Consider the following 25,522-nt stretch of genomic DNA (forward strand, 5'->3'; position numbering starts at 1 on the left):
CTCACAGGTGTATTTCTCAGCATTGCTTACTTACAGTATGTAAAAACAAGACTACAAACATCTCAAAACAAACTGGCCAGACTACTGCTTGACCCTACTCCTAAAACCCACCTCACCCCTGCCCATTTTGACAACCTAGGATGGCTTAGAGTAGACTACAGAGTACAGAAACTTGAAATGGGCCTGGTCTACAAGATACACTACACCACTAAGGTACCCATGTACATGTCGAAATACTTCCCAAAGGTCAGTGATGAATACCACGACCACAACACCAGAGGGAGTTCCACAAATCATGTCTGTAACTGAGGGGTACAATTCCCTGACTGTATTATATAAGTATGGTATCATTAAACCACTACTGTCTTATGTACATTACTACTGGCCATACAGTACACAGGTATATTAGATGAACACTTCCCACAATGACACAGTTCCACACAAAACTGGGTTTAAGAATATTTATTAGCAGCAATGATAGTATATAACAATACTTTACGTAGGGTTGCGCTTATAAGGCAAAAGAATGTGCGTGAGCAAATCAATAACGTAAGTCCATTCTTATATTACGCAGGAGATAATGAATACAACCTGAATCTTAGGAATTATATCTATGGTACACTAGTAAGGCAGCGGGAGATACTGGTAGGGTCCCTCCGGTTGTAGGCCAGCAAGGGGAGAGGATTTGTCGGTAGTAGAGTCTGGGTCAACGATGAATAGAGAGACTCCAAGTACAGGAGACGGTGCAATAATCTCTTGATCCGCAGACGAATAACAGCTGTTCTCTGTGGCATGCAGCTCCGCATGGAAGAAAGCTAGCCAGCCTCAGGCTTCTGAGAGGCGGGCTCGACGTTGCTCCTCACAGGGTAAATCCCACACAATTGTGGGTGTAGACGATTCTCCGCTCCATCAATTACAGGACCAAAGCAAATATAATCCAGCCGAAAAGGGCTATGTAGTCGTCGGGTAGGTTATCCAGTGTACATGTCCACACGGTCCTCGTCTAGGGCTCCTCGGGTGAAGGCGCCAGGGTAAGCTGCCCAGCCTGGATAAGCACACTAGCTGGTACGAGGAAACGTTGGTGATGCTGGTCACTGTAGAACGGTAGCCGGTACGATACACTATACATAAATAGACTATTACTGAATTAATAGAATAGGTCGAACTCGACGGTACAGCGCTAAACTCTGATACTTTAGTTATTAATTCCCACGCGGTCTCAATGCTCTATTTGGGGCCAAACAGGCCATACTTCACCGCACGTTGTATCGTGGGTGAGGCTTCAACTTATTGGTTAACTTAACTTCTGTATTCACCTGCGCCGTATTTATACGTTAGGTGAACAAACTAGTACCAGCCCTATTCCTGTCTCGTATCCTTGCGCAGAGCCGTTCATGTCCAGGCAAGTCTTTGGCGGTGACTTTGAACTAGACCTTGGGGGTATGGCAATGGCGCCTAAGGGACCGCTGTCCAATAGGAGAACGAAATATTATGGTCTGTACTAGGTTAAAGGGATATTCCGTGTATATGTACAAGGAATACACAAGGGATATCAAACGATATACAAATATTATGCAATATATATCAATCAATAAATATATATATTCGGTTTAATCTGATCCTTCGTAACAATGTCCAACCCAGATTCGGCTCAAACAAGGGACTAAACACGTTTCGCATTATGCCACCCACAACAATGTTGAACGCCCTACCCACAGCCGTAAAAAATAATGTGAATCCCTACCCACCTTCAAAACCGCTCTAAAAAAGCACCTACCCCAATTCGAAACTGGCCTCTGTAAATGTCCAACCCCCCCCCCCCTATGTACAGTTCCCTCCCAGTCAAATGTATATATTCTCTTTTAGAAACTCTGTAAATAAACAGTACTGTATATTTGTATATCTTGTATGTCAAAAATATCTGGATGTAACAGTACAGTATTATGTCGTGTATGTCAGAAATGTTATGAATTGAAAATGGGGGACCCTGATGTAAACAAGACGAAAGTCTTTCTCTGGTCTGCATCCCCTTAACAATTGTGTGTATTGAGCCGTACTATATTGTACCAATTCTGCAATCTGTTAATAAAATGTTCAATCAATCAAAGCACTCCAGGTAACGGGGATTTCTTTCTCAAATGTAAAAAAAAAAAAATATCTGAAGTTATATTACATCTTCAGTTCAGCCTAAGATTCTTTCCTTTTAAGCCAACAAGTTATGTCCATGTGGTTCCCATGCTTGTAAAATAGCTATTTTCAATGTAGGATATTCCTTAGGCGGATGTCCTTTCACTGGATTTGCCAACCATTGTTCTCCTAATGAACCTCAATGCAGTTATGCTTGTCCTTCTACTGTAGCCGATATGTGCAAAGCAACCGAAGGGAATTATGCAATATTTTGTCTTTAAACAGTCACTACCAAGCATACAATGGTACACCCTCCTAAACAACCCCCTACAGGCTACTTTATGTAGTATTGACAGACAGCACAAACAACTTTGTTCCATCACTTTAATAAAAGCCAATTCATGATATACAGATATATCAACATTAAATATATTATGTTTACAGTACAATAGAGAAATTAGAAGAACTCTTTGTCAGATTTATTGGACCCTGTCAGAGAATAGCCATGATGATTCATAAATAATATATTCAAGAACTTCCTTCAAGTCAAGTAATTTTCTTCTACATGTCCTTAAGAATCTGTAATTTCCAGTGCTGTAAATATGCATAAAACACATCAGCTGGCCATGAATGTCAATCTCAAAATATAGCTTTAGCCAGAGCTGCCCTCTCATGAATCTCATGAGCAGTCTTCCAAACATGTTTTAGAACAGACATTTCAGCTAGTAAAAAGGACAGAGCAGGTGTTGAAATAAATGAAAATATAAAAAATGTATGACATAATATCCCACATTTACATTATGCTTTAAGTGTTTGATTTTATAACCAAGTAAAATGTATTTAAATCATAAAATACACATTTAATTCTCCAATTAGAAATAAGTCATCTTCTCTCCATTACAGAATGCAAATGGTAACAATATACAGTAGGTAAGAGTTTCTAATATGCACCAAGAATAATGCTTTATACAAAACCAGAATTTAGGGTTGTTTTTTTAGGAACTTGACAACTTACGAGATAGTCCACATTTTAAGAAGCCCATCTGATATTACCTTGGTTTGACGTCTACCCTGGTGGATTTAAAAAAAGGTGCATACAAAGACTGTATACTCTGTTATACAGTAAAGATTCTCTCCACCACTGCAAATGCTCTGTATATTATATTTATTATGTTCCTATTATTGTATATTCTGTAGAGCAGAGAAACTTATCAGATTCTATTTTTGATCCTTAACCAGACCATGGAACGGACAAGACTAGGTCTTGAACCTGTCCTCTAGAACTAAAGAGAACAGCAGTATGAGTAGGATGAACACATCAATAGAGGGCAGGGGTGGAGCGGTAGAGGGAAAGAAGCTCCAGATCCGTCCTTGTGGCTGTCAGAAAGTAACAGCAAAATGCCTCAAAATATATCAGGGAATGAAGAAGTGCTTGGTAGAGGGAGTGCAGGTTTTCCCGCATTCATCAGTACTTCTTAAGAAGCCTGTTAAGTCGGTTGGTTGAAGTCCAACCATAGTTTGCAGGATATCAGTAACCCCGTCGCTGAGGAGGGGGAAAGCATTGGAGGAGGGGATGTACAGTAGATGGTACAGAGGCCAGCCTTCGAGAAGAGCTGTGGTCAAAAAGCTAGTTAAAAGGCCTAGGGAAGGAAAGAAAGACTTGATAATGGTGTTAAATGGGCTTAAAAAGGAGACATTATTTATGAATATGGTGTTGAAAGATGTAGAATCATTGATGGAAAGAGGCTGGAGAGATGGTCTAGTTGGCAGAAAGAAATAGAGAAATGAGTGAAGGAGAGGAGACGGCTAAGAAAGCAGTGGAGAAAGGCGACAGTCGATTCATGTTTTGCAGGAAGAGCTAAGAAGTCGGTTAGAAGTACTCAGGAGGGCAGAACAATGTAGAGCGGAGACCCCTCCAGCCTTCTATCACGCACTCTTCCACTAAATAATCGCCCTTGATTACTACCTACCTACTATACTAATTATGGCTGTCAGTTTATCGCGTTAATTAGATTAATTAATTACACAGCAAATTATCGCGTTATGAAAATTAACTCAAAATTAATAAAATAATCTTTTTATTTTCTTTGTATCTTTGACTGTGAATAACACCATGCTAAAATTGACCAGACCTGAAAAATCGAAGCAAATTAATAAATGGAAGATGATTAAACAGAAGGTTTTGTAGATACAGTACTGAATTCTGCCATCCGGACAGCCTATTGCTTATTAACAGCGGAGGAGTGCTTCCGCGTGCTTCCGCGTTTTCCCTGATTGGCTGCGACACGCCCCGCGGCAGGCGCGGCAGCCGCAGAGCGGAGCGGCAGAGCTTGCGGCATTATGTAGCCGTAATCCGCCATGATTTTCATTCGAAGCTCACCTGGCAGCGCTGCGGTCCTGCGGTCCGTTGGTGACAAGTTCGAATCCCATCAATTTTTTTTTTTTTTTTAACATGTATTCTTTCGCCGGTTAAGGTTAGGCATGGTTAAGGTTAAGGTTAAGGTTAGGCATTGTTTCGGAGTTGGTTAAGGTTAGAAGGGTTAAGTTTAGGCGCTGTTAAGGAGCTGGTTAAGGTTAGAGTTTGTCTTAGAGAATGGCAATATTCTTTCTATGGTTAAGGTTAAGGTTAGGCATGGTTAAGGTTAAGTGTTACAAAGGGTCAGATTAAACCGAATATATATATTTATTGCCTGAGATCCCATGTATAATATCTGCATATCGTTTGATATCCCTTGTATATTCCTTGTACAATATGCACTGAATATCCCTTTAGTCTACAGGACAGACCATAATATTCGTTCCCCTATTGGAAGCGATCCCCTGGCGCCAGGTACCGAGTAAAGCCTTACCCCCCTCGAGCTGACTTGAAAGCTACCGCCAGGACTTGCCCAAACATGCCCGCTTTTCGCCCACGGCTACGAGACCGAGAGGCGACAGAAATGAGATAGGCACTATTTGTCCACCGAGGATATAAATATGGCGCAAGAATACAGAACCCGGCTTGCAGTTCCCTTTCAGTTCGCCTTCAATTCAGTCTGGTTCAGTTACCAAGTAAAGCCTTACCCACTACGCAACGTGCGGTACAGCAGGGCTCGCATTGCCCCAATATAGTCTCGTGTTATCCTAAATACGTCTGTTTGTCGTATCGTTCTCTATTCATTAGTAAACCTTCATTACGAGTCAAAGACCACGTGGAGTGAGTAATTGTGCGTCGACATAGAGCACTTATTGCCCGTGCTAATAGTATAGTAACGTCAAGTTCAGCCGTGCATTACCGCACCGGAGGATTTACACCGGAGCAGCAGCACCACGGAGGATTTACACCCCGCCAGCGGTGCCACTCTCCGGGCAAGGATTATTATTCTTCAGTCTTCACTAAGCTGCTGGAAGCAGAGAACCGCCTACACCCACTGCTGTGGGATCCACGTGCCCGTGGAGACATCACTCAAGCCCGCTTCTGTTGTACCAGAGGCTCCACGGCTCTCACCTACACGGCAGCGCATCCTGGGATCAGGCTGCTTCTCCCCGCTGCTCCAGGGGTGACATCGCCCCCGTGAACCATTGACTTGCCTAGAGCTTTGGCCCCCTCTGCTGGCTTACAACCGGTAGTACCCCCTATCCCAGAATAACCATAGAGATCATCCTTAATATGCACTATTGATTTACCTGCACATTCTATTTGCCTTATAAGCGCAATCTAAGCAAAGTATATGATGTAACCTAATATCCCTTTTATGTAATAAATATTCTAACCGAGTATTCTGTGTGGAAAACGTGTTATTGTGGAGTGTTCTAATCTAATAATACTCATGTACAGTATTGGCCAGGAGTACATAGACGGTAGTGATTAATGATATCAGTACTTGATTAATACAGTCAGGGAATTGTACCCCTCAGTTACATTAAGGTTAGGCATTGTTTCGGAGTTGGTTAAGGTTAGAAGGGTTAAGTTTAGGCGCTGTTAAGGAGCTGGTTAAGGTTAGCGTTTGTCTTAGAGAATGGCAATAGACAGCCTATTTCCGCACTGCCGCTCTCTCGCGCTGCCGCGGTCACATGGTCACATTCTTGCACTCCTCCGCTGTTAAAAAGCAACACGCCTTTCACATGCCATTTGAAATATGATTATAGAATATCAAGCCTAAAATGGTTATGCGATTAAAATGCGATTAATTAATTACAAATCCTGTAATTAATTAGATAAAAAAAATGTATCGCCTGACAGCACTAATACTAATATGTCTCTATATGCACTCAACACTGCAGCACCCAAGTTTCAACACTGATGAACATTGTTACTCAGCTGAAAGAGTTGTACCTTTCCTGCTGACTTGTTGTACAGAACTTGGATAAAAGCGTCAGCTAAATGACAAAATGTAAATTAGGAGAAAGAAGGAGTGAGTCAACAGTATTTATAGGGATCCATTTACATTTGTTAACAGAATGTTCAGCCAAGGAAAGGGAGAGCAACTCAAAGTAAGAGGTAGAGGAATTAAAAAAAAAAAAAACACATACACAAAAGAATAGAGAAATTGGCCTTCCTCCTGATAGGAACGATAGAGTATACGATTGATATTAGGCCACCAAGCTAGAAGGAAGTGGAAGCTGTAGTAAGGCGTTCAAAGGCTTCTTTAGCCTCAGGGTAGAATAGAGTCCCCTACTGGGTTTATAAAAGTGTGCCTGATGTACTTAGGATTCCTATGGAGGTAATTAAGAGTAGTATGGAAGTAAACCATATCCCCCCCTGGATGCGTGAATATTAAAGGCAACCAACTTGTGTTCGGCTTTTCTCTGATTGGCCGCGCCCCCCCGCCCACACGCACAGGCAAGCGCACGTCCCAAATGAAATCCAAGGAGCAAGCGAGCGGCAGCGCGGCAACCAACTTGTGTACTTGTTGGGGTACACGTCCTATCCTATCTATGTTGGGATTATGTTTGGTCATGACAAAACAATAAAAATCGCTACTGTTAGTAATGCTGCCACCACCCACTTCAATGACAGAGCTCTCATATTTGCGAATGCATAAACTATATCTTAAATTATGGCGATGTGTCTAAGTGTAAGATTTTATTTAGTATAGTGGCACAGAAGCTAGCAAACATTTTAGAAAGGAATAATTGAATCCCAGGTTGTGCCAGATGCATACATGTAGAAAAACACACTAGCATGATATGGCACCAGATTCAGGCAGCCAAGATAGAGAAAAGAGATTTACATGTGGTATTTTTAAACCTGGCAAATGGGTTTGGTTCAGTACTGCATAGCCTTATGTGACCGATCGTACTTGACACCTCTGCGTTGTGTTAGGCTTCGATGCCCCAATGGAGTTTTGAACCCGGGTCGGCCGCAACACGGGCGACGTCACAGCGAGGTGAATTCACTGCGTGGTAACGTGTCTATGTCTTTTCAGGGGGAGTGAGTTTAACTCGCAGTACCGCTTACTGCCACAGTCACTTCACAACACAGTCCATCGTGACTGTGGATATTACTCACGGACCTCCGTTACACTTATTTGGAGTGCTTTTGGTTACTTTAGAGTGCCCGCCGCCCGGGGTGATTGTAAACTTGGTGAAAGCATTCTTCCAAGATATTGGAAGATAAAATGTGTTTTAGTACTACAGATTTTACAACAACATGGCAGAGACTAGAGATTGGCATGCCAGAGTGTACCATTTCTCTCCACTAGCATTCACAATAGCGATGGAAGTAATTATTGCGATGGAAGCATCAAAGTGGGTTGTAGGTGAGGTGAGACGGAAGGGCAGGCTGTGCCTCCCACCAATTAGGGCTTACATGGAAGACATGACATTGGTGACCAGGACAGTGCCTCGTTACTAAAGAAGTTAAATGAGACTCAAGTGGGCTAGTATGAAGATGAAGTCGAAAAGCATTTCATTGACCAGAGAGAAGGTTTTATGTAGATGTGGAAGAAATTCCATCTATAAGGGTATAAGGGAAAAGCCATTGAAACGTTTGGGTAGGTGGTAGGGGTGCAACGGTACACAGAAGCCAAGGCTCGGTACAACCTCGTTTTTGGGGTAACGGTTCGGTACGAGTAGGGTACAACAGGAACAAAATATTTATAATTATTATTATAATTATTATTAAATATAATTATTTTCTATTAACCTCTTAAGCCCGGAGCCCTATTTTCTGAAAATCTGCCTAAAATACATACCTAAGTAAATGGAAGATTGCTCCACTTCTACAAGGTCCATTTGCATGTTCTTGGTATCTAGGGACATATATGGACCTCAGTGAATGTATTCAGTGTCAGGAATATTGTGTCTATTACTAGGCTTGCTTAAATTGTGATGAAACAAAGGAGAATATGAATTATGATTTTTCTTTGCATCTTTGACAGTGAATAACACCATGCTAAAAATGACCAGACATGAAAAACTGCCACTGAGCTTGTTCAGTACCTTCTTGAGATCATGTGTACATAAAATCTAAGAAAATGAATAAAGTGAAGATGATTAAACAAAAAGTTTTGTAGATACAAAACCAGTGAAAGCAAATCACGTGAAGCCGAGACAGAAGTAAAATTGTAATGACCCTGCTGTGTTACAAACATATCATTCATTCATGGTTTTGTTTCAGGGACACCTGTAGTAAACGGGAGGGGAGAAACAGCCCAGTGCAGAGTGTCAGTGCGTGTTGTTAATTTGTTCTGTCTGTGTGTCATCGTGCCTTTACAACGCTTTATTCATCATCTAAATTTGGCAATACAAGCTTAAATGTAACGTTAAAGATCAAAGTAAGCCAATGTAAAGTAAAGATATTGAGCATAGATTTGTAAAATGGGCAACCCTAGTTTCACCTAGTGTCGTATGAGACGTATTCGTCATATAGCTGGATGTACCGAACCGTGATGTCTGTACCGTGAAGTCGCGGGACGAATACATGTACCGTTACACCCCTAGTAGGTGGTATACTGGAGTAGAATGACAGTGAACAGATAGAGCAACTATCTACAGGATGGGTTGTGGTGGCCATTAGGGGCCATGTGGTAGGGTATGTAGCATCAGCATGGTCAATACCTGTAGCTCACACAATGGGGCACGGGTCTGTTGAAGTTGGCAATGCTGTTTGGGGGCCGTTATGGGCCATGTAATACATTTGTAGTGTGTAATTCCATAGTATACATATTTATAGGCATGTTAGAAATAATTTTCTCAATGGGAGTGCGTTTCTTCATGGAGCACGTTTCCTTATCATTAGGGCACAAGTATCTTGTGTCTCATAAATTCTATAAATATTTGTATCTAAAATTGTATTCTAGATGTGTTGTTTTTGTCTTCTTTGTGTGCGCATTGCAATCACTAAGACAAATTCCTTGCATGTGTAAATGTACTCAGTAATTCAGATTCTGAAGTTGTTTGAATTAGATTAGTCACCAACCGGTAGTCGTTCCAGTCCATCCAAAAACCACTGGCACCAGTGGTTTTGGATTTTGAGATATCGAAAGAAGACAATGCTGAAAGTGGGGTTCAATGGGGGCATGAAGTATGGAACTTTTCAGAGATGCTTAAGGGACACATTGACCTCCATTAGCATTGCTTACAAATGCAAAAATGTTCTGCTTACAAAAAAAGAATTTTTAAATCGTGGTGCATGTGCTTTATGGATGGGCTGGACAATAAGAAAGTGACAAATCAGTAAGTAAAAATGTGGACTCTCTTTAATATTCATATTGAATCTTTTGAATTTTGGTTTTACCTTTCAAAAAGGTTTGAAATAATTGCCATTTTGCTCTTATGTCATGCTCAGGTGGAGCATGCGAGTGTACTAAAATATAAAATTATACATCTAGACATTATTTTCCTTTTGTGGTACCAGTTCATACAATCTTAACCCCCAAGTTAAACCTTGATGCTCACTGATACAGCTGACACAAGGCCGACGTGGGGAGGAGGAGGAGAGAAAGAGAGGCACTTCACATTAGGACACGGTGCGGAAACCATGTTGAAGAAAAGTTGGTGTGGAGTTAGACCACGAAAGAGCCACGACTGAGAAAACTCAGTACATACCATGATATCTTCGTCCCCTGAACACTATGTGTGTGTGTGTAAATAAAAAGGAGGAAAGTATCTCTGTTCCTGTCTCTCATTATTCCTTAGTGAGCCATGCTAGGGGCTAGCTTTCCTGGCGCGGACGAGGTAGCCTTTAGCTTTGATGATGCCCCTGCTCTTCACAATGATGGAGTAGCGCAGGACCCAATCCAGCCTCCAGTCGGCCACCTTCAGGTCCTGACTGCTCTCCTGGACCGCCTCCTGGAAGGTGGCAGCAGACATCAGCTCTGGGGACAGAAACATGAGACGCCAGGGAAGATCAACTTGCAGCTTACAGAAGAAGCCATACAAAAAGACTGGAGTGCACACATATGTAATTATGATGATTTTTAAGAAAATACTGAAGCAATATCACATGACAGGACTTTAAACTGTATAGCAGCAGCAACTGTATAGCTGAGCTGAGCTGCAGCAGCACCAGTTTCACCACATGGACTAGAGTACGTTTGCCACCCAGGCCACCCATACCGATATTGACTCGTATACCTCCTCCAGTGTGGATTACATCAACTCCAACATTGACAGTGTAACCACCCTTAAAACGGATTACTACATTCCCCAATCAGAAGCCATGGATGAACAGAGAGGTCCGTACACTGCTAAAGGCACGTGACACCGCTTTTAGATCAGGTGACATGCAGGCCTACTCAGCCAGGGCTACCCTGAATAGGGGAATCAAGCTGGCCAAGCACAGCCACAGGCGAAGGGTTGAAGAGCACTTCCAACAACTCAGAGCTACATTCCGCCCTCTCCCACCTGGATGAGAGCATTACCCATGTGACAATGCTGTTCATCGGCTTCAGCTCAGCATTCAACACCATCATCCCCTCCAAACTTGGTGACCTTGTGGAAACCATACTCGACTTCCTAACTAACAGACAGTTAGGATAGACAATCGCACTCATAGCCAAGCTCAGGGACCTGGGCTTGAACTATGACCTCTGCCAGTGGGTCTTGGACTTCCTGACGGGCAGACCCCAGGTGGTGAGAGCAGGCAACTGCACCTCCTCATCCATCACCCTCAACATAGGGGCCCCCCAGGGCTGTGTTCTGAGTCCCCTCCTCTACTCCCTGTACACACACGACTGTGTGGCTCAGCGGAGTAGCAATACAATCATCAAATTTGCTGACGACACAGTGGTGGTGGGCCTGATCTCTGCCAACGACGAGAGGGCCTACCTGGAAGAGGTCAAGGTCCTGGCGGGATGGTGCCAGGAAAACAGCCTCTCCCTGAACGTCAGCAAAACAAAGGAGATGATTGTGGACTTCAGGAGGTCGGGGGTCAAGGACTACAGCCCCCTCAGCATCGAAGGGGCACCGGTTGAGAGAGTCAACAGCTTTAAGTACCTCGGAGCCTACATATCCGAGGACTTGACATGGACCACACACATTGACAGTGTTGTGAAGAAGGCACGACAACGCCTCTACTTCCTCAGGCGACTAAGGAAGTTCCAAGTCAGTCAGAAGATCCTTAAGAACTTCTACTCATGTACAATAGAGAGCATCTTGACTGGCAACATCACCTCCTGGTTTGGGAATAGCACTGCACAAGACCGAAGCAGACTACAAAGAGTGACACGTTCAGCCGAACGCACAATTGGAGGGGGGCTCCCCACCCTCCAGAACATTTACAACAAGCGTTGCAGGGGCAAGGCTAAGAGAATCATTAAAGACTCCAGTCACCCAAACAACTGCCTCTTTGAACTGCTGCGGTCAGGCAAGCGATACCGGAGTCTCAAGGCGAGCACAGAAAGACTCAGAAGAAGCTTCTATCCCCAGGCCATCAGGCTGCTAAACGAACAATGAACACTACACAACAACAACCATCAAACGCACATAGCACACACATCCACACGCACACACTCACTTTAAACAAACACACTGTAGCACCCACTCCACACACTTTATAGCACACACCCACTTTAAACAAACACACTGTAGCACCCACTCCCCACACTTTATATTTATTGATGAAGGATTGCACTACAACTCGTACACCTTACTGTAAATTGTACCTAAATTGTACCTCATCCCATTTCTGCTTTGCACTATATAGTACTGTACATTAGTACACTGCATAGTATTGTATATTATATGGTAACTCAGTTACGTCTATTCTGCATCGAACATTGTACATACGTCTATACTGAACACTGTGACCTCATTTTCTACTTCTAAATTACATGCTATACTATGTTATTTGATACTATCTTGTCTAGCACAGTCTCTGGAGCGTAACAGTAAGAAGCATTTTGTATGAAAGTATTCTGTACTTCTGTATGACAACTATTAAAGAAACTTGAAACTTGAAACCTCCTGCGTGCTGCTGAGCCCCCTCCTCTACTCCCTCTTCACCCACGACTGCACTCCTATATACATGGCACCAACACCATTATCAAGTTTGCAGATGACAACAGTTGTGGGCTTCATCAAAAACAACGATGAGTTGGCCTGCCCTACAGGGAGGAGGTCCAGCACCTGGCGGCGTGGTGTGATGACAACAACCTGGCCCTCAACACCAAGGAGTTTATCGTGGACTTCAGGAAGACTTGAGCTGACGTGCACGCCCCCGTCCACATCAACAGGACGGAGGTCGAGCGTGTCTCCAGCTTCAAATTCCTAGAAGTTCACATCTCCAAGGACCTCTCGTGGACCCTCAGCACCTCGTCAATGGTCAAGAAGGCTCACCAGCGCCTCTTCTTCCTGAGGAGACTGAGGAAAGCCCACCAGTCTCCTCAGATTCAGTTAATGCAATAATTATCATTAAACCACGATTATTGCTTTGGAAAAAACATGCTTAATACTGTAACTGTTCAGCATCAACCAAAGATGTTAGCAATAGGGATGGGGAAAACATAGATGGAGCAATACATCGCAATATATTGTGTGCCAATATTATATCCATACAATGATGCAAAGTATCAATATCTCTGCTTGCCAATTCCATTTTACTGCAATAAAAATGATTGGAAACGAGGTGAATAGACTGAAAACGTATTAGATAAATCAGATGATGTATATATATTTGTATTGCAGATGTTTTCCATTGGGGACATTTCATTTGCAGTTGAAAAAATGTAATGCATCGCAATATTGTGATATTACAATATTGTGTCTGTAGTATGGTGATAATATGGTCTCGTGACTCTGGTGACTCCCACCCCTAGTTAGCAACAGTCTCCCAGATGCAGCCATACAGGTGCAACATGGGTTTGATTTGCAATGAAACATGGTGGAACACAGACATCTCTGGAAATCTTTCAGCCTTTTTCTCTTTCTGCATCATGCCCTCATTATCCAGAGTTCATTATATCGCCCCAACAGGTCCACGGGGGACGCCATAGCCCATGTACTGCACACAGCAGCATCACACCTGGACAAGAGGCAGGGGAATTATGTGAGAATGCTATTAATTGACTAAAGCTCAGCATTCAATACCATAGTCCCCTCCAAACTCGTAGCCAAGCTCAGGAACCTGGGCTTGAACTATGACCTCTGCCAGTGGGTCTTGGACTTCCTGACGGGAAGACCCCAGGTGGTGAGAGCAGAGCAGGCAACTGCACCTCCTCATCCATCACCCTCAACATAGGGCTGTGTTCGGAGTCCCCTCCTCTACTCGCTGTACACACATGACTGTGTGGCACAGCGGAACAACACAATCATCAAGTTTGCTGACGACACAGTAGTGGTGGGCCTGATCTCTGCAAACGACGAGAGGGCCTGGAAGAGGTAGAGGATCTGGCACAGTGGTGTCAGGAGAACTGCTTCTCCCTGAACGTCAGCAAAACAAGAGATGATTGTGGACTTTAGGAGGACGGGGGCCAGGGACTACAGCCCCCTCAGCATCGACGGGGCACCGGTCGAGAGAATGACCAGCTTTAAGTACCTCGGAGTCCACATATCCAAGGACTTGACATGGACCACACACATTGACAGTGTAGTGAAAAAGGCACGGCAACGCCTCTACTTCCTTAGGTGCCTAAGGAAGTTCAAAGTGAGTCAGAAGATACTCAAGAACTTCTACTCATGCACAATAGAGAGCATCCTGACTGGTAACATCACCTCCTGGTTTGGGAATAGCACCGCACAAGACCGTAGCAGACTACAGAGAGTGACACGTTCAGCCGAACGCACAATTGGAGGTGGACTTCCCACTCTCCAGGACATTTACAACAAGCATTGCAGGAGCAAGGCTAAGAGAATAATCAAAGACTCTAGTCACCCAAACAACTGCCTCTTTGAACTGCTGCGGTCAGGCAAGCGATACGGGAGTCTCATGGCCAGTACAGAGACTCAGAAGGAGCTTCTATCCCCAGGCCATCAGGATGCTCAACGACAATGACACTATTTAACAACCCATCATCTACACTCACAGCACACACATCCACACGCACACACTTTAAATAAACACTCACCGTAACACCCACTCTACTCACTTTAACACACTTTATATTTATTAACAAAGAGATTTGCACTACAACTCATACCTCATTGCACCTTACCCTAAGTTGTACCTGATCCCACTGCTGCATTGTACCTCACTGTTACTATTTTTTTTTACTCTGTATTGTATATATGTATATTGACTGACTGAACACTTTGTTTACGTACTCTTGACTTTGTCTATTTTATACTTTTTATTAGGGATGCTCGATATTGGCTTTTTTACCGATACCAATATACCGATATTGTCCAACTCTTAATTTCCGATACCGATATCAACCGATACCGATATATGCAGGGTTCCCCCCCCCCCCCCCCCCCCCCCCCCCCAAAACTGAATTATTTCAGGTAATTAACACTTTGATCGCCATGGTTCAAATTCATAATTTACCATCCCTAGCCAGCTCTATTTGTCTATGGAGAAGTTCCCCTTCTTTGCAGGGCTATAACTTTTTAAATTCTATTGCTAAATTGCCATTATTATGGCCCATTCAATGTCCTATATCCATTGTTCACGGTGTAGCAACGATATACTTTTTCATTCACATATTCATACTAAAATATAGTCTAAAGTATAAGTATGTTATTATCGTTTTCTGCAGCTTTCTCCAGAACTTGATTTATAGCTCCAAATGCATTATATTGATGATCAAATACAGTTTGGTAGCGATCGTTGCCAGATGAAAAATTTCAACTGGAGGTACTTCTAGAAGTTACTACGTATCATCTGATATTGACCGGATGGGCGAGGGGGCGTTTATAATTCCGTGGGCAACGTTATACCATTCATCTAGTGTGGGTCATATGATCATCAGATCAGTTAGTATAGAATACGTTAGAAAATAACGCTGGATCTTACCATATCTTCCTCGCGCCGTTGGACGATCAGCGTGGAGTAGACAGTTTTCGATTATGGGATGTTGATCCTGATGAACCATTTCCAGGTTGTATAATACTATATACGTCCAAATAACGTTGTTTATTGAGTTAGGGCGAGCGATTGATTATCCAGTGTGTTGAGATGGAGTCCGGCTACCGATCGCGAGTGCCCGGACGGATTATGGATGAGCACTTCCTGTTTGGCGCGCCCCTCCCTCTTGGCCGATCTGCCGATCGGCCGCCAGATGGCGCTCTCAAACCATTAGACAGTTGAGTGGAGCTCACCAGTACATCTCATGTCTCCGGAGGAGAAATATGATTTCGATCACAGATTTTTGAATTATTGATATCAAAGACGAGTTACGGCGTCTTCGGCAGAATGAGCATGGCGAGGAATGACGTCTAAACACGTCATCGGCGATTAAAGTGTTAACATTACATGTGTCTTGTTGTGGAATTAACATAACATTATGCATACTTTTGACAATAAATAAAATCTGAATTTGTTCTTACTTGCTTGCCTGGGTAAATAAAGGTTATAGAAATGTAAAAAAATAAAATATTTTTTTTTAAAACAGATACCGATATTTTCCGATATCACATTTTAATGCCAATATTGGTAGGCCGATAATATCGGACATCCCTACTTTTTATCTATTTTATCTAGCACACTCTCAGGAGCTCATACAGAAAAAAGCATTTAATGGAAAAATATTCTGTAACTATTAAAGAAACTTGAACTTGAAACTTGAGTTCATGTTTGAAAGAGGCTTAGGATTGGCTGTAAAAGTGTTCAAACTAGGGATGCACCGATATGAAAATTTGCCACCGATACCGATTGTTCAACTAACCCAATCGGCCGATACCGATATTTGTGGCAATTCTTTTTTAAATATATATAATTTTTTTTGTAATTTCCTTTTTTTTGTAATTTTTTTTAATTTTTTTTATGAAACTACTGTATATTTTACAAATTGAGCTCACCGATATGAACATAGGCCTCTTTACTTACTTAAAAAAGGAAACATCAAGAAATAGCACTATCTCTCTCCCAGTATGGTCTGTCGGGCTGCAGCTAGATACTAGTTCTACCAGTATGGTCTACCGGGCTGCAGCTGGATACAGAGCTCTCAACCAATGAAATTTTGATTGACAGTCGAATCTGCCAATTACGTCACACCGCTAGCACCCACCTCCTGCTGTTCTTACCACCAATCGGCAAGCGTTTATTCGTTTTTTTACTTCCGGCAATGCCGCCATTGATCTGCTTGCGAGAGCACAACAAACTTACCGTAGCTAATACGTTAGCTGCCCGCCGACCAGCGCTCCACAGGATGACCAAACGAGACATAATGATTTTACTGAAACGAATGTTATAATAAAACAAAGCCTTTCTATACATTTGTCTGATTGAAAACTTTATTAACAGATTGCAGAATGAGTAGTTGGGTACGGAATGAGCAACGGAATGGAACTGAGCTATGAACGGAGTAATGCCTTGCTTACTTGCTATGTTCGGGTAAATAATATGCTGATGTTATTGAACGTGTAACACTAACTATATAACGTTAATGCCACAAAACGAATGCCTTGTTAATCACGGCATGGCGGCGGGCGTTGTGCAGGTAGGTCGCGAGTGAACTTTTTTTTGTCTTTTGACGCTACACAAATTGATGGATATTTATCGGCTACTGCCATCGGCACATTCGAGCTTATCGGCCGACAGGCCGATTGCAGTCAACAAGGCACTTATCGGCCGATACCGATACCCGACCGATACATCGGTGCACCCCTAGTTCAAACTGGAGAAACACTAGACTCCTATACAAGACTCATCTGCATTTATGTCACTGCAATTACTACTACTTACAACTACTAAGGCTATGGTTAGACTAGTGTATTCCTGGCGTTTTTTTTATACGTTTTTGACGACGTTTGATGTCCTATCTACACAGAAATGCGTTTTTTGGCGTTTTTTTGTGGATACGGCTGAAACGCAAAATTGTGTTTGCGTTTGGAGATACGCAAAAAAAACGCTTCGACAACAGCGTGTAGTCAGCACGGAGCAGTTGTTGCGAAAACGCCCATGCGCAGTAGATACCATCTGCGTGCCCTTCCGGTGACAACAGTGTGTGTGTTTGGGACAGAGCTCCGTGTCCCAAATAGCTTCAGCTACCATGTGTTGTCAAGTTATTGTTATAAGGACCCCAGTCCAAGCTACAACAGTCTGCATTCCCTTAACAATTGTTTGTATTGAGCCGTATTGTATTGTACCCATATGCAATATGTTAAATAAAGTTTACATCCATTCATTCTGCTAGCATTACCGATTGCATGAGCAGCTGGCTAACGTGAGCTATCAGGATTCAGACCCTGTTAGCTCAAGTTCCTCTTTCAACTTAACAAGCATTAAACAAAATGGCCCAGTCATCTATTCACCTTTGTTTAATACACACAGCGTTGTCTCTAATGTTATCTAACTACTGATAGCTCGCGATATCATCAGTTTCGTGCTGGCTAAGTAGCGTGAGCTAACGTTAGCTTCTAGCCACAATGCTATATTGTTATAATGGCATACTCCATTGACGTTAGCATGCAGCTAACAATGCTACCGATCGTTTTTTAGACTAAACTATCCGCTCTTGGTGGTCACTTGTGTTGATGTTAGTTTTGTTTCATCAACAAATGACAGGCAGAACACACAGTGAATGTATCCGTTTTGTTTATTGCACTTTTATTAGGCTTTGCTGAAAAATTATTGCTGCATTGAGTGCATCTTGCATTGCAAGATGGTGGCGCGGCATAGGCGCCTGCCTTATTGACATTTTCTTTGCTGGAGCTTCCACCAGGAAGTGTATTGGCACATTCGTTCAGATTGGTTGAAATTGCCTTCATGTTTGCCACCTACTGCCACCTACTGCTTTGGCAGTGTACTACATCAGTGTGCTCGGCTGACAAAAACGGGAAAAAAAACGAAAGTGTGACTCGAGGCGCATGACGTCGCGGCGATACGCGGCGATACGTATAAGAAAACAATACGAAATGATACGAAAGGTGTAACCTCAGCCTAAGACTATGCAGTCTTTTTGAGACTCATTTGTATTTTATGTAAATTGTGCATGGGGTCATATACTCAAATGCAACACAGAACATAGACTGCGTGTTTAAATATCTACATCATTGTAAAATGGGGCAATTCATTGTTTAAACGTCAGTCAAATCTCTACCTGGCGGTTAATAATTAGTCCTTTCACTCAGTTAACCATCAACATTCATGAACGCCGCCTGGTCAGAATTGAACCCAAGTCGAGCAGAGCCAAGGACAGCACGCAGAAAGGGGGTTTCACCTTTGGGGTCGTTGTGTGTGAGCAGCTGGATGTCGTACTCCTTGGCGAAGGCTGTGAGGTCAGGAGGCATCACACAGCAGGAGGCCAGGTTCACCTGGTTACTGCTGGGCTTCACCTGCTCAAAGGAAGTAGGGCAAGTGGTTAACGCTTGGCTTCATGACTCGATATGAGACTTTTAAATGATACCTGCCTAACCCGTTAGCACCAGGCATAACACTTCTATGGAAATGACACCCCCCCACCCACACACACACAACCACAACCACACAGCCTCCACTCACCTGAGCCCAGTTGTAGAGCTGCTCCAGGAGATCTTTGTCCAGGTCGGATGTACCGATGGCTGCTATCTTCTCGCTCCTGACCAGAGCCTCCAGCTCCTCCCAGGCTGGCTGCAGGTGGGCCAGGGTCTGGATGTCCCCTTCTGGCAGCCCAGGGGGCGCTATGATCACAGAGTCGAGCTGGGATACAGCCAGTGTCTCGCAGGCTGGGGATGATAGAGGAGATGGGGTCCTAAATACGTCAACATTGTTTTGGGATCCGACAGAAATGTATGTGTCCAAGTCGGATCTACAGAACTACTGGAGGCATTATAACGCAATGGAAGACAAAACTTCCTTCAACAACAAAAAACTCCTCATTCACGGTTGTCAAGGCTGTTCACCCTCTCCTCATCGCATGTGACTGATGAGCATCTTCATCTATGCTTTGCTGACATACTGTACTGTATTTCTCCAATCTGACTTCATTTTAGTATTCTCCCTCTACTTTTTTTTTTTTTTTTTAGCTCAGCTCAGCAGCCCTGCTGCTTATGACCTCATTCAATCTTCCTGATCTAATGTTACCCCAAGTGTCAAATATCTGCTTTTGGTGTTAGCCTGCCGGTCCTCCAGGGGTAATGTGTAACGCTACTAGGGGTGTAAAGGTACACGTATCCGTACCGAACCGCACCGAACCGTTCAATATGGCTGTGTACCGAACGAATACAACGGTATGTTATAACCACTAACAACCGCCCACCGGGGGCTGTTTTTTTCACAATCTAATATAAATTATTAATAATCTTTTTATTTAACAAATTGATTATTAATTTCAATATAGAATATTCGTTGACAGCCCTACAAGTACAATTAGTTACTGCACACTACATCACCCCTGAGTGGAATGTGGAAAGCCAAACTTTCCCCCACTGTACCAAAAACCCATACCGAACCGTGACTTCAAAACCGAGGTACGTACCGAACCGTGGTTTTTGTGTACCGTTACACCCCTAAACGCTACGCTAGCTACATATCACATATCATGCATCGATATACAGTACAGTACATATGACAAGTTGAGAGCACGTTCACTCATCAGCTGAACTTCCCAGTGATTGGCGAGAGATTAAACATTTTGGCTGTGTCATGCTAGTTCAGGCATCAGGGTAGGAATTACTTTTATGAGCATCTCATTTGCCTACACATTTTTACAGTCTATGCTTAAAGGCTATGTTTACAGTCTATGTTTATTATTATGTTTACAGTCTATGTTTATTGTTATGTTTACTGACAGGGTAGGAATCTCCTCTCTGGTAAACAAGAATACCCTGAAGACTCTGGCAGGAGCACTCATTCAAGGGTACTACGACTATGCTTGCACCTCATGGTACCAAAGCATCTCAAAGGCGCTAAAAACAAAATTACAAACATCACAAAACAAACTGGTCAGACTACTGCTTGACCTAACTCCTAGAACCCACCTCACCCCTGCCCACTTTGACAACCTAGGATGGCTTAGAGTAGACGACAGAGTACAGCAACTTGCAATGGGCCTGGTCTACAAGATACACTACACCACTAAGGTACCCATGTACATGTCAAAATACTTCCCAAAGGTCAGTGAATACCACAACCACAACACCAGAGGGAGCTCCACAGATCATGTTAAACCCAGATTCGGCTCAAACAAGGGACTAAACACGTTTTGCAATTATGGCACATCAATGTGGAACGCCCTACCCACAGCTATAAAGGAATGTGAATCACTACCCACTTTCAAAGAGCACCTACGGGAGACTGCAATTCGAAACTGGCCCCTGTAAATGTTCAAACCCAACCCCCTCCAATGTACAGGATTTCGACTCGTAATGGATATGAAAATGGTTAAAATTCATTGAATTCAGCTCAATTCGATTTCAAATGGCATAGTCTTTTTTATTATGTATAGCAGGGGTCAGCAAACTTTTTGACATGGAGTGCCTGTTTGAAATATAGTTGTAACTAGTGTGCCTCAACAATATTCCATGCATCGTAATTTTTTTCCCCTCATAATCAGGTATTTTTAATGATAATTTTTACATTATTACATCATTATTGTTATTGTTATTATTAACAATATTATTATGATGGTTGTATCAACCCTAAATCTGAGTTGGGGGGGGGGGGGGGGGATGCAATGCAGACAAACAGCTGCATACAGTGCGACCATTTCACTCACATTTGCCCATTCATTTTTGGACACATCACACACCATCGGTGTGTGTACTGTACGTGTGCTGTCATAGCTCCACCTACAGGCCTAATGGAGAACACCAGGAGAACACCAGGATGTGAATGGAGGGTGAATGTGAGGTATATGGTGTAAATAAGTTTTGATTGATCGCAAGACTACACTGTAAAAAAAAAAAAAATAATAATAAGTTACCAGAACTTAAAAATATTGAGTTCAGTTACTGCGCATTAAGGTTTTCAGTTTTCAATCCATAATAAGTTAACAGAAAAATAAGTACACAACCACATTATTTCAACCTAATAAAACTATGTTTATTGTCATTGTTTTAAGAACACAAGTTGACTTGGTAATACTCACATTTTGAGTTGAAAAAATGGCTTTTAACATGTGCAATGTTCAATGAAATAGAAAAATAAATAATAAAATGTGTTGATTAATCCCACTGGTCACAATGGTGACCGTAATAATGTTTTTGTTATAAGGCTCTGCAAATGTTACTGAATGATGTAGCAATGTATTTCCAGATAAATTGAAATAATAAACAAATAAAGGGTCTCAATTAAATATGTGGTAGTAAAAAGAACCTGTGGGAGGATTTTTAATTTTTTTTAAACTTTATTTTTTAGCGTTTATCGCTTTTCTGGTCAAGCATGACCGACAGAAACAGGTTGAATAGGATGTAGAGTAGGGGAAGACACTCTGAGAAAATACGGCGGGTCCGGGAATCGAACTCGTGTACCCCAGATCCGCGACGAGCACGGTTGTCCCCGACACAGAGATAGTGCCGAGGTACGCGGTGAGCTACGGGAGCTCCCCCCTGTGGGAGGATTTCAACAAGATAAATGCGACAACAGTGCAAAATATTTCACTATAATATTTCAAAGCAAAAAAAAATATATATATATATATATATTTGTTTTTTTATGCAGCCCCCCGTGCCTATGAAAATGCCCCGCGTGCCTATGCAGGCACGCGTGCCTAGGGTTGCCTACCCCTGATGTATAGGTTACTAATATTTATTTAATAAATATTAATTAACCCAAATCCCAGTTTTTACAGTATAACAAAACCAAAAACGATCGGTATCGGCAGTGTATCGGCCGATATGGCTCATAGACTATCTGTGATCGGTGGCAAAAAACGTGATCAGGGCATCCCTAATTAACCCTTTCACTGCCACACGACAGAAGTTAACCCTTTACTATCACACACCCGATGGCGATGCTCCATCATTAGCTACGCATCCGCGGGCAGATGTTTGGCCCCATGCACACGCACAGTATAATATGCATGTAATAAATAGTTTGTTAATAAACTGTGTTACTTGAACAATTTTCACTGTGCTCCTAAATGTATTTTGTGTGCTCCTACATTTAGATCTTCTTTATAAAAAATGTATTTGTGCTCCTTGGGAAAAAGGTTAGCGTAGAGCCCTATATTATGGAGAAATTACGTTATCAAACAGGGACGAAGACTAAAAAAAAATACAGCGCTTTGCGCCACCAAGACAACCGCAGCCACAAAATGGCATATGGTAAATGTTTTATAATTCTTATGTTAATTTTCATCATAAAAATGCAGTGCCCCCGAAATACAAAAAAAGCCCCCCGAAAATCAATTAAGGGGGGCAAAAATAGCCCCGGAATTTTTTATTTTTTTTTCTAACCCTGGTCTATGCTTATTATGTTTATAGTCTATGCTTATTGTTATGTTTACAGTCTATGCTTATGGAGCCATCATGATGCATTTATAGCATTTTTTATTATCAAGCTTATAATTAATTATCAAAGTTATAATAATAACAATAATGCAGGACCTGTTCAGAGGTCTTTAATTGGCATGCAATTATCCTCAACACACACACACACCGGAACACACACGCATGCATCGTCTTTGTAGGATCGTCTCTGCGATTAACCCATCCCGTCGTCCTCCCCCCCCCCAAGGGCAGCCGGGAGCAGACAGGCGTCGGCGAGGGCCGCGCCCGGGGACCAATCCAAGTGCTCCTGCCCGTCTTCGTCAAGGACGCCACAGCGTTAGCGATCTGTTGTTGTGCATGTTTTTCCATTGGGTTTATCTTATCGGGGGGGAACCCTTGTGAGCACGGGGAGAACATGCAAACTCCACACAGAAAGGCCTGGGAGATACCCCACCTGGGTACCTGGCATCATGGAAACCTGGTCCCCAAGCGGGAATCGAACCCTGGACCTTCTTGCTGTGAGGCGACAGTGTTAACCACTACACCACTGTGTCGCTGCTAAGCTAGGATATTGACATTGATGTATAACTCAGCTGGCAATGTGTCAGTGACTATGGTGAAAGGAATAGTTATGTGGTTTGTGCAAGAATATCACAATCTCCATTATCTTTCTGGCATATAATAATGAAATGTAACCGTCATATGCAAGAGCTGGAAAGTATGACAGACTCACCCATGTCCACTGCATCTCCGATAGAGGATTGATCTGCCTCGCACAGGAACAGTTTAACTGCAAAATGACAACATGGTTACCATTTCCTGCATAATGGCGTCTTGGCATTTTCATACAACAGTGCCTGATCATAATTAAGATCCGAGGTGTAGCATCTGAATATATCTTCAAATGTTGTCCATCAGATCAGATTCACATTTTGGTACATCTCATTATACAAGTACCGTACAAGAGAGTCAGATCCTCAAACTTTGCAATAATAATAATAATAGCAATAAAATGTTTAAATAGTACAGTAAAAAATAAATAGTACTACAAAATGCAATGCAATAAAAATACAATACTAATATGGATCATGTACAGTGTGTAAAAAGTGCTGTGTGCATGTAGCCCTGCCTTAATAAAAGGAAACCAGAAACCTTTAGGTCATCCAAGTCATCAGGTCTGAAACTGACCAGAAACATTTAGCTCCTCACTCTCCTCAGGTGTGATAAATTTAGCTCCTCCCTTTCCTCAGGTGTGATACTGACCAGAAACCTTTATCTCCTCCCTCTCCTCAGGTGTGATAAATTTAGCTCCTCCCTTTCCTCAGGTGTAATACTGACCAGAAACCTTTATCTCCTCCCTCTCCTCAGGTGTGATAAATTTAGCTCCTCCCTCTCCTCAGGTGTGATACATTTAGGTCCTCCTTTTCCTTTTTTTTTATCCACTTTTTCTCCCATTTTCTATTTTTCTCCCATCCCAATTTTCGTATCGTCCAATTCAACCCTCCCCTGTCTTTGAACACTGTTTCATGCCTCCCACAAGCCGGCTGCAATGTGGACTAAGTCATACATAGCACGAGTCCCCTCCGATACTCGAGGTAACAGCAGTCGCATATTTCCACCTGCGTGGCTCGATCTTTCAGCGTCAGGGGTCTGGGCTTTGGAGGGGCCCCGCCCCCGTCGCTTCCTGATTCTACTGCGCAGGCGCACCAACCGACCTGTAGGAGTCGCTGTCCACAACGCCCGATCCCCACCCATCAGTTTTCCCTCCCCCTAATACTGCCAATGTGTATTAGTGCGGACGACCAGCTAAACTGAAAGCAACGTGGAGCGCTGGGCTCGAACAGGGAGATGATCTGTTTGAGCCCAGCCTCCAGTATTCATGGTGAGCGCCTTGCCCACTGCACCACGTAGCCGCCCTAGGTCCTCCCTTTCCTCAGGTGTGATACTGACCAGAAACCTTTAGCTCCTCCCTCTCCTCAGTAGGGATGAGAATCGAAAACCGGTTCCAGTTGGGAGCCGGTTCCTAATTGTCCGATTCTTGGTATCGCATGCCTCCGTGACTATCGATACCTCTATCGATGCCATGTTTTTCCGACAGTTGCGCATTTCAAAACAATAACGTTAGCATGTAGCCATGGCAGACTATTTGATTCCTTACGCTCGAAATTGCCTGGGTTTTGGTCATATGCTCCCGAAATGCTCCCGCTGTTTGACTGTTTCTAAGTGCAGTGATTGAAAACTACTCGAATGCTTTAGAACCGAGTCATTCACTTAACCTAACAGCCACGGAGCTAGTGCTGGCTAACGCTAGCTAATCAGGCTCATACAGACACACAGAGAGAGATAACAGCTGACAGCAGGTAGTACAGGTACAAATTTAAAAAAAAAAAGGGGGTGGGGACTGTCGTGTAAACCTTGTACTCTTTAGTTCACATATAATAAGAGACAGAGGGTTGACTGTTTA

General features: G+C 42.9%; 1 protein-coding gene across 3 annotated transcripts in view; it reads right to left on the reverse strand.

Annotated features, from left to right (window-relative positions):
- Positions 1-6,336: 6,336 nt before the first annotated feature.
- Positions 6,337-25,522, reverse strand: part of gclm (glutamate-cysteine ligase, modifier subunit) — a 36,764-nt gene continuing 17,578 nt past the window's right edge. For all 3 annotated transcript variants that reach the window (XM_084338148.1, XM_084338147.1, XM_084338146.1), the window contains exons 4-7: positions 23,792-23,848; positions 19,151-19,353; positions 18,870-18,984; positions 6,337-10,427 (exon numbers count right to left, since the gene is read on the reverse strand). In XM_084338148.1, the coding sequence (XP_084194274.1) occupies positions 10,258-10,427; positions 18,870-18,984; positions 19,151-19,353; positions 23,792-23,848 (545 nt within the window). In that variant the 3' untranslated portion in view covers positions 6,337-10,257. The remainder of the gene's footprint in view (positions 10,428-18,869; positions 18,985-19,150; positions 19,354-23,791; positions 23,849-25,522) is intronic.

Source organism: Notolepis coatsorum, assembly GCF_963971535.1.
Source record: "Notolepis coatsorum genome assembly, chromosome: 2".
NCBI lineage: Eukaryota > Metazoa > Chordata > Actinopteri > Aulopiformes > Paralepididae > Notolepis > Notolepis coatsorum.